This window comes from Solanum dulcamara, chromosome 11, assembly GCF_947179165.1.
Source record: "Solanum dulcamara chromosome 11, daSolDulc1.2, whole genome shotgun sequence".
NCBI classification, from domain to species: domain Eukaryota; kingdom Viridiplantae; phylum Streptophyta; class Magnoliopsida; order Solanales; family Solanaceae; genus Solanum; species Solanum dulcamara.
This window is the reverse complement of record NC_077247.1, coordinates 43,373,317-43,389,712: the sequence shown is the minus strand read 5'-3', so window position 1 is coordinate 43,389,712 and position 16,396 is coordinate 43,373,317. Positions and strand designations below refer to the sequence as shown.

The 16,396-nt window shown below is 34.1% G+C and overlaps 1 protein-coding gene across 1 annotated transcript; it reads left to right on the top strand.

Annotated features, from left to right (window-relative positions):
• The first annotated feature begins 10,844 nt into the window (after nt 1-10,844).
• On the top strand, nt 10,845-16,141 carry LOC129875106 (protein CHUP1, chloroplastic-like). The gene is made up of 7 exons (XM_055950539.1): nt 10,845-12,327; nt 12,657-13,535; nt 13,805-13,936; nt 14,291-14,472; nt 14,584-14,695; nt 15,169-15,312; nt 15,597-16,141. Exons 1-7 carry the CDS (start codon nt 11,554-11,556, stop codon nt 15,675-15,677), a joined length of 2,304 nt encoding a protein of 767 aa, XP_055806514.1. The 5' UTR covers nt 10,845-11,553; the 3' UTR covers nt 15,678-16,141.
• Nucleotides 16,142-16,396: the final 255 nt, after the last annotated feature.

The window sequence follows — 16,396 nt, the reverse complement described above, 5'->3', positions numbered from 1 at the left end:
TTTGGTGAAATATGTTTCGTTCTGCCTCCTTTTATGAAGTCACCTTTCGATTGAGCTATGCACGCGGCATTGTCTTCGAATATAACTATGGGTACTTTAACATTATTTTCCAGACCGCATCTTTCCTTGATGAATTGTATCATCGATCTCAACCACACACATTCTCTACTTACTTCATGAATTGCTATTATTTCCGCATGATTTGAAGAAGTAGCAACAATAGACTGCTTTTAGATCGCCATGAAATAGCAGTTCCTCCGTGTGTAAATAGATAGCCTGTCTGAGATCAAGCTTTATGTGGGTCTGATAAATAACCTGCATCTGCATAACCAATAAGGTCTGCACGACCTTTATTAGTATAAACAAACCCATATCAATAGTACCCTTAAGGTATCACAAAATATGATTGATACTGTTCCAATGCCTTCGCGTTGGGGATGAACTATTCCTTCCCAGCAAATTAACAGAAAAAGTTATATCAGATCTAGTTGCGTTAGCAAGATACATAAGTGCACCAATTGCACTAAGATATGGTACTTCAGGACCAAGAAGTTCTTCACCCTTTTCTGGAGGTCGAAATAGATCTTTTTCTACTTCAAGTGATCGAACAACCATTGGAGTACTTAATAGATGTGCTTTGTCCATGTAAAATCTTTTAAAGATTTTCTCAATGTAGGCAGATTGATGGACAAAGACCCCGTCTGCTAAATGTTTAATTTGCAGACCTAGACAAAGTTTTATCTTTCCGAGATCTTTCATCTCAAATTCTTTCTTTAGAAATTCAATTGCCTTTTGAACCTCTTCAGGGGTTCCAATGAGATTTATGTCATCAACATAAACGACGAGTATAACAAACTCTTATTCCGTTTTCTTAATAAAAACACATGGACAAATGACATCATTTATATAACCTTCATTTATTAAGTACTCACTAAGGCGATTATACTACATGCGCCCTGATTGTTTCAGACCATATAATGATCTTTGCAGTTTTATTGAGTACATCTTCCGAGACTTATTACATGTTTCAGGCAATTTTAATCCTTCATGGATTTTTATATAAATTTCATTATCAAGTGAACCGTAAAGATAAGTTGTAACTACATTCATTAGATGTATTTCAAGATTTTTATGTAAAGCTAAACTGATGAGATATCGAAATGTTATTCCATCCATAACATGTGAATATGTTTCTTCATAGTTGACCCCGGGTCTTTGAGAGATCCCTTGTGCAACAAGGCGTGCCTTGTATCTTACAATTTCATTTCTCTCATTTCGTTTTCGCACAAAAACCCATTTATAGCAACTGATTTTACACCTTCAGGGGTTTGGACTACAAGTTCAAAAACCTCACTTTTAGCAAGTGAGTCTAATTCTGATTGAATTGTCTTTTGCCATTCTGGCCAATCACATCTACATCGACATTCTTCGATGGATTTAGGCTCAAGACTCACTATCTTGCATGAGGTTAATTGCAATATTATATGCAAAAATATTATCCATCGTAATTTTCAATTGATCTAAATTTATCTCATTACTGGTAGAACTTATTGAAAGTGTTCATTCACTTCAGTCTCGGGTTTACTGATTTCTTCAGGAATATCAGGATTGCTCAAATCTTGACCTTCTTCAGGAGGTTCTTGTGTAGCATCATCTTTATTATTTCTCACACTTCTCTTTTGAGAATTTTTATCCTTTGAACCCAATGGTCTACCACGCTTCAGGCGTGTTTGGGATTCAGAAGCTATAATACTAGTAGATGGTCCTTTTGGGACATCAATTCGGATAGGCACATTCACTGCAGGAATATGTGACTTAGTTATCCGTTTCAAATCAGTAAATGCATCTGGCATTTGATTTGCTATTATTTGTAAGTGGATGATCTTCTGGACCTCCCGCTCACATGTGCGGGTGCGTGGATCAAAATGAGATAGTGATGCTTTTCATGCAATTTCTTTGTCTTTTTTGAGTTCTTTTTTCTCTTCTCCTAGTAGCGGGAAAATTGTTTCATCAAACTGACAATCTGCAAATCGAGCAGTGAATAAGTTTTCGGTCAATGGTTCAAGGTAGGGCTGTACAGGGCAAACCGATAAACCGCACCAAACCAACAAATCGAACCAAACCGGAAAAAAAACCCGACTAGTAGTTTGGTTTGACTTGGTTTGGTGTTTGAAAAAAAAACCCGACCATTATAGGATTGGTTTGGTTTTAACTAAAAAAAGTCAAACCGAACCCAAACCAATCCGATTATAGATATACTACTTTTAAATTATGTTATACATAAAAATATTTATTAAAATGTAATTTATAAATATTTTTTAAAACTTTTTTATAATTTTTGTTTTCTTTCTTACATTTAGATTTAGATTTTAGAAGCTCATCTAAATGATATACAAAAAAAGCTCATTTTATAAAGTTATATTATAAAGTTAAAACTACAAACAGTGTTCTGCATCCATCTTATATGTTGATATTTTGTACTAGAACTCTTTTTAAGAAGTACTGCTCTGTGCTTTTTACTAGATACTATGAAAACCCGAGAAACCCAAAAAAAACCGAAAAACCCCAAAAAACCCAAGAAAAATTGATATCGAAAAACCCGACTTTTATTGGTTTGGTTTGGTTTATAGATTTAATAACCCGACACAAATGGTTTGGTTTGGTTTGTAAAAAATCCGAACCAACCCGGTCCATGTACACCCCTAGTTCAAGGTATCGAATTATGGAGGGTGAGTCAAACCCAACATATATGCCCAACCTTCGTTGAGGACCCATTTTTGTATGTTGTGGTGGTGCTACAAGCACGTATACCGCACAACCAAAAATTCTTAAATGGGCTATATTTGGCTCATGACCAAATACTAATTGTGATGGAGAGTATTTATTATAATGTGTCGGTCTTAGACGTATAAGTGCTGCTACATGTAAGATAGCATGACCCCAAACAGTAATTGACAATTTTGTTTTCATTAGTAGGGGTCTTGCTATCAATTGTAGGCGCTTTATAAATGACTCTGCAAGGCTATTTTGAGTATAAACATGAGCAACAGGATGTTTAATTTTTTTCCAATTGATAAGCAAAACTCATTCAAAGTTTGGGATGTCAATTCTCTAGCATTATCAAGGCGAATGGCCTTAATTGGATAATCTAGGAATTGTGCTCTCAATCTTATTATTTATGCTAACAACTTCGCAAACACCAGGTGATGAGATGATAACAGACACACATGAGACCATCTAGATGATGCATCTATTAGGACCATAAAATATCTAAATAATCCACTAGGTGGATGAATAGGTCCACATATATCTCCATGTATACAATCTAAAAAGGCAGGAGATTCGATGCCAACTTTCAGGGTCGATGATCTGGCAATTAATTTGTCTTGATAACAAGCAGCACATGAAAATTCATCAGTCGTAAGAATTTTCTGGTTCTTTAACGGATGTCCAGTTGAATTTTCAAGAATTCGTTTCATCATTATTGATACAAGATGACTTATTCGATCATGTCATAGCACAAATGTATTTGGATCAGTAAACTTCTGATTTACAATCATATATGCTTCAATTGCACTAATTTTTGTATAATATAGGGCAGATGACAAAGTTGGTAATTTTTTCAAAATATACTTCTGGCTTGAGACACTCTTGATTATACCAAGGTATTCAATATTTATTTCATTTAGTGTCTCAACATGATATCCATTTCTACGGATATCTTTAAAACTTAATAAATTTCTAGGGGATTTAGAAGAGAATAGTGCATCTTCTATAACAATTTTTGTCCCCTTAGACAAAATTATAGTATCTCTTCCGGAGCCTTTTATCATTTTTGAATTATCAGAAATTATAGTAACATATGCTTTTCTTCTTAGCAAGTTAGAAAAATATTTCTCGTCTTTAAATATAGCATGGGTTATTCCACTAGCAATTACACAAATATCCTCGGATTGATCATTGATCCAAACAAAATTTGAGGCATATCCATATACTTCTTAAAAAGAAAATAAAGTAAATATTATAATTAATACATTGTTCATTACATAAATTTTACTTGGATTGAAAAATACAAACATGATATTTATTACAAATAAATAAAAGAAAATTACATATTATTAGTCTTATTAATATTCATATTTTCATCTGAAAAATTAAAAAAGTCAGCTACATCCAAATGCATAGGCTCAATATTATCCTCACAGATAAAATTAGTCTCTGAATTATTTTCTGCCCTTTTCAAGGATGCCTAATATAGCTGAACCAAGCGTTTTGACGACCGGCAAGTCCGCGACCAGTGCCCCACACCTCCACATCTATGACATACACTTTCTGAATTTTTCTTTGGTAAAGCTTTTAGCTTTTTACCCTGCCTTTTATATTGTTGATCATTTCTCGGTGCCAGCCGAGTATCATGATTATAATTTCTTTTTCGCCCATGACCATGACCACGACTGGGACCATGACCTCTTTTTCATTGGTTATAATTTGCCTGATTCACTTCTGGGAGTGGCAAAGAACCAACGTGCCGATTATCATGATTTTTTATTAATAATTTATTATGTCGTTAAGCAATAAGAAGGTGAGATAGTAAATCAGAATATTTTGTAAAACCTTTTTTGCTATTTTGCTGCTGTAGGAGCATATTCGCGGGTGAAAATGTGAAGTATGTTTTTTCGAGTTTATCTTACTTAGTGATTTTGTTTCCGCATAAATTTAACTGAGCTATAATTTTAAATAAGGCAGAATTATATTCAGTTATATGTTTGAAGTCCATTAGTCTCAGATTTAACCAGTCATGACGTGCTTGTGGAAGCATGACCAACTTCAGGTGGTCATATCTTTCTTTTAAATTTTTCCACAATTTCAGGGGATCTTTTAATGTAAGTTATTGTAATTTGAGCCCCTCGTCAAGATGGTGGAGGAGAAAAATTATAGCTTTTTCACGGTCTTGACTAGATATCGTGTTATCATCTTTGATAGTGTCTGCCAGATCCATCGATTCTAGATGAATTTCGGCATCTAGTGCCCATGAGGAGTAGCCTTTTCCAGAAATGTCAGAGCCAGAAATTCAAGTTTTGAAATATTTGCCATTTTATGAAAATAAAATTAAATAAAATTCTTACCATTTTTTGTTACCTTAAAAAAAATAGCTGGAGCCTCGTGCTGATAACGTGTTATAAATAACTTAGCAAATAGTAAAATAATTATAAAGGGATATATTGAGAGGAAGAGATGAATGTTAGAGAGAAAGTGTTTGTATTTTTCTTTCTATATTTGCATTCGATATGCATCACAGCAGTGGCTATTTATAGCCACTGCAGGAAGAAAATAAAACAAGTTAAGGGAACAAATTTGAGTGAAAAAAGGAAAAGAAGGAAGAAAAATGGGGAAAGGGGAAAGGGACGTGGACCTAACATCCACTTTTCTAATACTCGCTGATTTTATCTTGCTCTATCCCATTCCGCATAATTTGTTAAAAAAGTAGATCTTATGGAAAATGGTTTTGGACGTGGAATCGTTTGGAGAATTTAGTCCTCAAATATAAATAATTTCTAGTGGTGATAGTTATGTTGGTGGAGTTATGGTAGTGATGATTGTAATAGTAAAGTTGATTGATGTTATTAGTTGATATGTATTGGTGTTTGTTGACGGCGATGTTAGTTAAGACGACGAAGATAGTTGATATCAAGAATTGACCGTAGGAGTGAAAGTGACAACAAAAGTGATAGCAACATTGATAAAAGCGGATATATTTATAAGGCGGAACCCATCGGTGGCCCCTTAAAGTTGGCACCAACTTTTACTTAGACACCTAAACCAGGAGATATTCATTTTAGACACCTCAAGTAAGGCCCCGATGTGTCATTTTGGCACTTTGTGCTGACTTGGCATATTGCGTGTGCTGCACCTATTTTGAGTGCGTGAAGAACATTTTTTAAAAAATATATTTTTTTAATTTTTTTTTCTTGTTCTTCTTTTCTCCATTTTCTAGACATTTTCCTCCATAACTTTGGACCTTGATTTTGTAATCTCATTATCATTACCTAGATCTAGTTCTTCTTTTCCTTCCATTGTTAATTAGTAACTGATTTTTTAAAAGTAAAGAAGAAAAAATTATGTCTTTGTAAAATAAGACCATTCATTTTGCCGCAAGCGAAACTCCAAGTCCTTTTTGCCGGCTCTTCTAAGTTCCGCTGAAACTTCCTTTTCTTCCATTTAAGTACTAACAATTCACAACTAACATTTACTCTGAACATTCTCAAAATCCATTTGCAATAATTAAGTTTTCTAAAAATGGGCATGGTTTTCGGTAAGATCTGTGTTGAAACACCCATAGAAGCTACAACTGATATTTTAGGTAATTAATTAATTTACTGACTAAAAAGCCCTTATTTAGTTCTTGATGATCTAGTTTTAATTAATCATCAAAAAAACTGAACTATTTTTTAAATCAAACAAGTGTAGATTCAATAGTAACAAATATAAAAGAGCAAAAATTAACAGTGATAGAAGAGATGGATACAGTTGCAGTGGTGAAGAAATTGGAAAAAGCTATTGGTAAAGTTGATAAATTATCGGTGGGACCAGCTAAAGAAGAGAAGAAAGAGGAAAAAAAGGAAGAGAAAAAAGAGGAAAAGAAAGAAGAAAAAAAGGAAGACAGAGTTGGCATGATATAATTGACCAACTAATCCATGTGAACGAAATTGTAATACATGCGCTTGAGTCCAATAACAAATTATTTAAAAAGTGTCAACATGACACATCAGACCCTTACATAAGGTGTCTATAATGAACATCTCCTAGTTTAGGTGTCTAAGTGAAAGTTAGTGCCAACTTTAAGGGGCCACCGATGAATTTCGCCTATTTCTAATAATAGAGATGATACGTGTGGTAACAAATTGATAGTAATGATTGACAACAATGATGGTTGTCGGTGATGGTTTTTATGACAAAGGTGATGATGGTTGTGAACGAAGTGCTGATAAAAATTATACACACAAAATATCTCTTAATGATATTAAGACTCTGTTCAAAATCTTAATAATTAAGACCTATTCAGACCAAATAACGCTAAATTCTTTAATGTAAACAAACAAACTTAATGGCCCAAAATCTCTTTCAAACCTTTATTAAACGTAAACAAATGAGGCTAGTTGGACAAACATAGTTATACTTGGCTCTTTTAAAAGGCTTATAAGTGTTTTTAATTAGTAGTAGTATGATAAATTTTAAAACATTTATCTAAATCTTTTTTGTAATGAATGATAGCTAATAAATTTTTGGCCTACTTGTCCTTTTCCTTATTCAAACTATCTCAATCTCACTTTCTGTATATTGTCCTCTATTGAGGACATTCCCACCATGTTCTGGATACCTTCATTTCTAATATTAACTCTATTAGGAGTCGTTTGGTAGGGCATATAAAAATAATGCTAAATAGAGTGTATTAACACTGTTTGCATTAGTTATGCTTTCATTAATTATTTCTTATGCATTGTTTGGTTTGATGTATTAAAAATAGCAACCATAGCATAAAAATATTTATTTATAAAAATATTCTCCATAATTATGGTGAAAAAGATGTAAAAAGGATTTTGAGAGATAATTGAGTTTTTAACCATACTAATGCATTCATTAAAGGAGAATTTCCATAAATAGCTACCTGGTGAAACATAATAGAGCCTCCTTAGCTACAGTTTACTAAGTACGTTCTATAGCTATAATTCTATTTGCTATGACAATACGTTTGTATATCTCGCTGGAATTTAATAAGATATAAATTGGTCTTTAATTTAATTAATGAAAATAGGAGATAATTTTGATTATTAAAATGGAAAACAATCCCACAAATCACGCTTATGGTATCTGATTATAATTTCTTACCATATATGACTTGTATTTGTATAAATTGATTATTTAAATTTTTGATGATTATAGTTACTTGATATTTATCGATTGATTACATAATTTATATATGTATCAAGAAACTCTTTTGATTTGTGTTTGTATCAATTAACTACTGGAGTTACTAGATATGTATAGATTTATTAAATAATTTGTATATGTATCGAAAATTCGTTTGCTTTGTATTTGTATAAATTGGCTACTAGAGTTATGATGATATGTATAATTGATAAATAATTTATGGATGTATATCGATTGAATACATAATTTGTGTGTGCATTTTAGTATTTGTATATATGAAGACTAATTATGATTTTTTGGTTTTTTTTGTTCTTATTGAATTGTATACAACAATGTATGTCATGATCGTTTGACGATAGATTCAACTCCTTAAATAAACATCATTGGCATGTGCAGTTGCATAAATTATTCAACAATAAGAGTTGCTGTACACATATTTGTATATGTGTACAATTGATTGAAACATAGTAACATATAAACTACACAAATGCTGAAATTATACAAATAATATCTAGAGTGTAAAATCGCTAGTAATATAAAAATATGAACCTTAAAAATCCACATGTGGATTAAAACTAATGTAAATATACAAATCAAACAGTATACAATTACATTCGTAGCAATAAACGTGGATACAAACAAATTCAGAAAGTCATATACAATAAAATATCGAATATTTTGATACAAATACTTATAACAAAAATATATATACAAAATTAAAATACAAATACCTCAAATTTATAGATCTGTATTCTTCATGGATCTAATTTCTTCAATAGAGGAAGAAATCTTGTAATTTTTTCACAATTACATCAAATTTATAGATTTATACTCTTCATTGGATCTAATTTCTTCAATAGCTCTAGATTTACCAAGAAATCTGGCAATTTTTTTCGAAATTTTGAGTTAGACCGAAAGAAAAAGATGGTAGACCTAATTTTACTGAAAGATTGACGATGATGGAGAATCACCTCTAGTAATCCTCTTTGATGGAGATTGTTCCTCCATGATTTGAATGCGTATGATGATTATATTAAAATTTCAAGATTATGGCTGAAAAAATATGAAACAATGGGAAAAATCGAAACAAACTACACAAAAACTAAAAACGAATGAAAGTTAAAAAAATGGATGGAGGTTACTTGGATTTGATTTTGCACGATTAGAGGGATGAACAAAATTTTCAGATTTTGAATTTTAATTCAGTTGAGTGATTTAGGGGGAACTGAGAGATTTTAGGAGCAAAATAAGTGAATGTGATAAGAGAGAGAGTGTTGATTTGTACAAAGGAGAAAAAATGATACTACATATTTTGATACAAAAGGTGGGACCCATCTTATATCCATTTTCTTAAACTATAACCGTTTTCCATAATTAATTTAAATTGTAGTTATGAATCATAATTAACTACTAAATGTTAGCTTAGTTATGTAATTTTCCCTTCATTAAATCTTCTTGCATTACTAATACCTACAAATCCATGATATGAGTAATACACACCTTAATACATAATAGAGTGTCAGAGTTAATGCATGCATTATTTTTGTTAATACACTCCATCTATCTATCTCAGCATCTCCATTTCCACAGATTTCATCTTTTGCACATGAGAGTTCTTCACTGCGCTCGGTGGTAAGGCTCTTTCCCTTTCTCTCAGAGGGTTGGGCTGCTCCGGAGCGTTGGCCCTTCCCATTTACTTGATCTTTTGCATTTCTTCATCGTGTAACATGATGGATCCAACAGGGGATTCAGGGGCTTCTGGCTCAGGTGAGGGTGAGGGTGCTAGAGGAAGTTCCTTCCGTTAGCGACTCTGCTCCATACAATATACCCGGTCTAACCATCACTCCACAAAACTTATGTTTAAGAGGTCGTTTGGTAGTGTGTATTAGCAAAAATAATGTTTGCATTGTGTATTAAGGCTTGCATTACTAACACCATGGATTTCTAGGTATTAGTAATGCAAGAGGATTTAATGCTTGTATTATTATGGTTAAAGACCCAATTATCCTTCAAAATTCCTTTTACATCTTTTCCATCGTAATTGTTGCGGATATTTTTGTAAATATTTTTTTTTATGCAATGCATGTTATTTTTTAATACACTAAACCAAACAATGCATAAGAAATATTATATGTATAATTAATTCAAGCATGACTCATACAAGTATTACTAATACACTCAATTTAACATTATTTTAATACACTCTACTAAACGACCCCTAAGTTTTAGTAGTATCTTCTTATCACACCGGATGCAAGTCTTCATTTCATCCACTATGTATCCTCGTCAATCTCCCTATAACCTTGGATAATAGATCCAAGATACTTGAAACCCCTCTTCCCCCTCCCCCACCCCTTTTTGGATTGTGTGAGTATCTAGCCTCACATCACTAAAAAAATAAGATGAAGTTAGTGTTTGGAAGTAGATTTTAAAATTTTATCTTCAAATATCTGATTGACCATGAATTTGATCATGTCTTGAATTTTTTTCAAGTGCTCAAAAACTAGCTCAAACAAATTTTTGAATTTTTTGAGTACTTTCATTCACAAAATTTTATTTTATTTCAAATAAAATACATATTTAAATATAACTTCAAATTTTAAAAATCACAAACTTTAAAAACTCAAATCTTTATATTGACCAAATGGGAAGGAAGGACATAAATAACTAATTTGGCAAAATTTGAAAGGTTATTTAAAGCAAATTTTAGTGGAGAGTCGACTAATTTTGCAAAGGTTTAGAAGCAAATTTATCGACCGTTGCAGAACCTTTTTCTTAATTTCCAATCTCAACCGTTCATCTAAGACCACCCCACGTAAGCTGGTGGGACCATCTAAAATCTTACGGCTAAGAAGAACAAATTCAAATTTCAAAATTCAAACAGCCATTAAAGCTGCGACAATCTCCCCTTTTTTTCTCTCTCGAAATGTATAGTGAAATTCCTCAAAGTATGAGCCTTTCTTTCTCCATTTTCAACTAATGATTTGTCTCTTTAAAGAGGAGCGGAGCGTCTTGTTTGCTCGATCAAAGAAAAGAAAAGACGACTCAATTTTGACGAGTCTAAAGAACCCCTTAAAAAGTAAAATCTTTTCGCTACTCAAAAGCCAAGAAGCTTAATACATAGAGGGATACTCTTGAACTTTTGAGGAAAATTATTTTATAGTGAAAAAATTAGTAAATTTGAGCTCCACATTTTGGTCTAGTTTTCTTTTCTGAGAGAGATTATATAGATGCAGTGGAGAAGTTTCAGTTTTGAGCTCAAACTGAAGAACCCCATTTGATATCGGCGATGATCAATGCTGAAATTGGGTGTAAAAGTTTCAGTTTTGAGCTTTGCCAAACCCATTTAGAGTTCTCTGTTTTCTGGAGCTCATGTTTTGGTGTAAAAGTTTCAATTTTGAGCTTTGATAAATCCATTTAGAGCTCTCTGTTTTCTGGAGCTCATGTTATGGTGAAAAGGTTTCATCTTTGAGCTTTAAACTTGGGTTTAGTCATTTTATGAGAAAACCCCATTTGTATCTTCAGGGATTTAGAGTTTAATCCTTGAAAGTTTGGAGTTTCTGAGCTCATATAACTGTTCAGGATATTGAGTATAAGGGGTGGAGTCTTTGTAACTTGTTCACAATGGGGGAGGAAAAATCATTAGAGAATAGAGTGAAAGCTTCAAAATTTGCTGATCAAAATAAGGCACCAAAAGGTAGTAATAGCAATGTAAAAGGGAGTAACAATATGTCAAGGGTGAGATCTTCTTGGGGTTCTCAAATTGTGAAGGGTCTCTCAGGGGAGAGAAAAACCAAGTTGCAGACCATAATTCATGCCAAGAAAGAGCTGGTTCCCGTGAACGAAAACTCGAACCAGAAGAACTCTTCTGGGATTTCGCAGCCAAGAGTGAAGAGGTCTCTAATGGGAGACTTGTCATGTTCAGCCACTTCCACTCAAGTTCATCCTCAAACAGTTAACATTAACAGGAATAAATCTTCGGGTTCGCGTGATTTGTTCAACGAAATTGATCATTTGAGGAGCTTGCTACAAGAATCAAAGGGAAGGGAATTGAAATTGCAGGCTGAATTATCCGAATTTAAGAGGAGTCCAAAGGTGGTTGTGCTCGAGAGGGAGCTGGAACTGAAGAAGAGTGAGATTGGTAGCTTTGTCAAGAAAGTTGAATTGATGGAATGTGAGAAGGCAGTCCTTTCTCATCAACTAGGTTCATTGACTGCTGCCCTTGAGAGACAAGATACGATTTCCAATAAGGAAGATTTCAAAAGTGTGACTAGTTTGGAAATGGAGGTTGTGGAGTTGAGGCGCTTGAATAAGGAGCTTCAGCTTCAGAAAAGAGATATTTCTTGCAGGCTGTCTTCCATGGAGTCCCAGCTAGCCATTGTTGGAAAAATTCCAGAGGTATTTACTTTTTACTACTTTGTCTTATTGATCTAATATGGGATAAGAGTATCCAGTTTGCATTTTCTTGGAAACCCAGTTTTGAAATCTTGAATTTGAATAACCTTGATGAATTGATTTTAGAGTCTGCTTATAATGCGTAGTTTTCTCTAGTATCTTGTAAATGAAATACTGAAAACATGTGGTTCAACCTGTATCACTTGTGGGATTACAATGGGTATGTTGCTGTTGTTGTTGTTGTAGTGAAGGAAAAATTTGAATTTGTCTAACAGTTGTAATTGGTTGGCTTGATTATATCTTGTTTCTCTGTTTCATTTTATTCTTATCAGGGAGACACAGTTGAGCATATCAAAGCAGAGGCTTCTTTGTTGAGACATGAAAATGAAAACCTTTGCAAACAAGTTGAGGGTCTACAAATGAGTAGGTTGAATGAGGTCGAGGAGCTAGCTTACTTGAGGTGGGTGAACTCATGTTTGCGAGAAGAGTTGCGCAGTTGCTCGTCCATGACATGTGATAAGACTTCTAGCCCTCATGACAGTGAGAAAAGTAGGGAATCACTTAGCTTGTCTTATGAACATAGTGATGAGGACTCAAAATGTAGTAGTGCAAGGAGGTTAAGCCTCGTTAAGAAGCTAAAGAAGTGGCCTATTACAGATGAAGATATGCAACTAGTAGGGAGCCCGGATAATATCATTAATCATAGTTGGGAGGATACACAAAGTTCTACTCGCAGGCACTCGATAAGTGGATCAAAATTTTGTGTTGAGGACTTGATATTCAATAAGAGAAGGCAATCAGATGGTTTTATGTGTTCCAAGGAAGTGGAAAAGGAGATTGAGCCTCTTGTTTCCCAACATAAATTAACCAATCCTTTGGAGGTCGAGAAACGTGTCTTGCGGATTCCTAATCCCCCTCCGAGGCCTTCATCTGTTGCTTTGATTGAAGAAGAAGGAGAAAATTCTGTTCAAGTTCCTGGTCCTCCACCCCCTCCCCCTCCTCCACCACCACCTCCTCCAAAACTTATGGGAAAAACTACATCAGGCATGGTACAGAGAGCTCCTCAAGTAGTAGAGTTCTATCATTCACTGATGAAGAGAGACTCAAGGAAGGATTCATTAAATGGAGGAGTATGTGATCCATCAAGTGTTTCAGACGTTCGTAGTAGCATGATTGGTGAAATTGAGAACAGATCATCATATTTGCTGGCTGTAAGTTCTTTCTCTCTAGTCTTCTCATTCTATTATTGTCAATAAGGCACACTAACCGTATCACTGACCACTAAATTGCACTCTAATGACTCAAGATATCCGAACAGTGACAGACACTGTCTGGCCACTGTATCTGGATTTCCCTGGTCCTCCGTTCCGTTTACTAGTCCAGCAATAAGGAAGTTTCAGATTTTTCCCAGCAGATGCTTTTCATTTTAGTCTCTGGACTTAGTTTCACTCCTGATTGCATATTATTGTCCCACTTCCAGATAAGGGCAGATGTAGAAACTCAAGCAGAATTTGTGATTTCCCTGATAGCAGAGGTCAATAATGCAGTTTATTCAGACATCGAGGACGTGGTTGCTTTTGTGAAATGGCTAGATGATGAGCTTTGCTTTCTGGTAAGCTCAATATGCTTATTATCTAATGAAGTATCAGCATAGAAAAGAATGAAATCTTTATCAACTGTAACAGTAAATACACGGTTGTTATTGTCTCATTTTGAAATTTTCGGGATTATTCATATGAATATTAAGAATAACTTATAGATAAGTCATGCATCTGTCCTAGTTCATTGTGGTTTTATGACATTAAGTTCAGTAACTATTATCAATTGAAAACAGTGTACGTAAATGCAGTTCTCAGAAAATTTGACCAAATATTGAGGAACTATATCTGCTATATTTCATATTAAATGGAAGCTGCAGTTTGCAATTTACTGCTAATTTTGATCATGTGCTTGCACTGTTCTGAAGGTGGATGAAAGGGCAGTCCTAAAGCACTTTGACTGGCCAGAGAGAAAAGCAGACACACTAAGGGAGGCCGCATTTGGATATAGAGATCTCAAGAAGTTGGAGAATGAAGTTTCAACTTACAAGGACGATCCTCGATCACCATGTGATATTGCACTAAAGAAGATGATTTCTTTGTCAGAGAAGTATGACCTCTTACTTGTCGTAAAGTAGTTATAATTTGGTACCTCCTTGCCATTCTGCCAAGACAGTGAATTTTTTCAACTAATTGTGCAAATTTTATCTTCACATTGCAGGATGGAACGTAGTGTCTATAACCTTCTTCGGACAAGAGACTCATTGATGCGTCACTGCAAAGAGTTCAAAATCCCCACACATTGGATGCTTGATAATGGGATAATAAGCAAGGTCAGTTCTGACTATTCCAAATAGAAAGTTTAGATCTTCAAATGGTAATAAAGCTTGAAAGATACATTGAGTATCCAGTGAGATATAAGTAGTCGGAACTTGGAAGTACACAACTAAGCAGTATGCTAAGATGTTAATTGTCCTAAACAAGCTTCATTTATTAGGTTAGTGACTGTATTATGCATGTCATATGGTTCACCACCAGAAGGGAATCTGAGCTTAACGGAATATGATGAGAGATTGATATGAGACAGATGACGAGTTTCAGGATTGCACATTATCTTAATTACATCCTTGTATACCATTTTCAGTATCTCAACATTTCATGATTGAAATTGCTCATCTGTTTGCAGTTTCATTCATGCATACGTGCATGTCCTCCTCCAGAATACTCAGAATTAAACTACAGTACCTTTTTTCTTGTTATCTACTTGTCATTTTGCTTAGGACTTAATTCAAAAGAAATTATGCAGATAAAGTTTGGCTCTGTGAAGTTGGCCAAGGTGTACATGAAGAGAGTAGCTGCGGAGCTTCAGTCCAAGGGACCATTAGATAAAGACACTTCCATGGACTACATGCTACTCCAAGGAGTGAGATTTGCTTTCCGGATTCATCAGGTTTGTGTAATAAAAGTAAATACTGGCTTGTACACTTGCTCCTTGGGCAGTCTGCAGTCTTTCACTTTCTCCTTTCCCATCTTTTATAAACCTTAAACAAGTTTTCTAATAGTGCAACAGAAAGAAATATTGAAAAGAACTATACACACACACACTATATATATATAGCAATCGATAACCAAGAGATATTAATGAATTCACCTGCTAAGAATAGATTGGTAATTCACCTGCATCAAATTGTTGTAAATGTCATCTTAGTTTACTTTTTGTCTCTATTGGTACAGTTTGCAGGAGGATTTGATGCAGAAACTATGCAAGCTTTCGAGGAGCTACGGGGCCTAGCACTTTCAATAAACAAGAAATAGAAGATAAAGATTTTTGTGATGTACACTTTTGATAGAGGGCTTACCATCTCAGTAACCACTTACCATCTCAGTAACCATCAATCCAAGTATTGAATGTACAAGAGAAAAAAAATAGAAGGTCTTTGTGGAAACATGGTTGACATCAATGATATTCCTTATCATTGGACCTCTTTTTATTTTCAATTTTTTGCTTTGGGTGGGATTATTTCTTGACGAATGAGTTAAAAAAAGTTTGGGTTGGATGGAAGCAGGAAGATGTCAAAGTTTTTAGCATATGTGTGTAAAGCTTGGTGGAAAGGCAGGTTGAACTTCTATCAATATACTACTAGGCTTGGTGAAAGAATAGTTTGAACTTTTATGCAAGTTGTTTATTTTGCTCAAAAGCTAGTAGATCTCCATTAGTCCAAACAGTTATAGAGCACTTGCGATGCCACAATCAAACATCATTGACGTTAATCCTTCAAGATTCACTTTCTGTTATCTTGCACCAGCCGAAAATGGTAGCCTGCTTTTGTACGATCCAATACTCCTTTGGTTTTAACGTAATAGAATGGGTAATCTTTCAAGACCAAAAAGAAAACCAATTTATCCAAAGTTCAACTGTCAACATGTTTTAAAGTCTAACTGAAATTTGAATTAGTAATCAGTCTTATTTTTTGGAAAACATTCAAGAATGTGTTAAGAAATTATAAAGTAACGGGTTATGGTTTTATTAAAAG

Coding starts and splice junctions, on each gene's coding strand:
- LOC129875106 (XM_055950539.1), top strand. CDS start 11,554: ATGGGGGAGGAAAAATCATTAGAGAATAGAGTGAAAGCTTCAAAATTT. Junction 12,328..12,656: donor TTGTTGGAAAAATTCCAGAG/GTATTTACTTTT, acceptor TATTCTTATCAG/GGAGACACAGTTGAGCATAT. Junction 13,937..14,290: donor ATGATGAGCTTTGCTTTCTG/GTAAGCTCAATA, acceptor ACTGTTCTGAAG/GTGGATGAAAGGGCAGTCCT.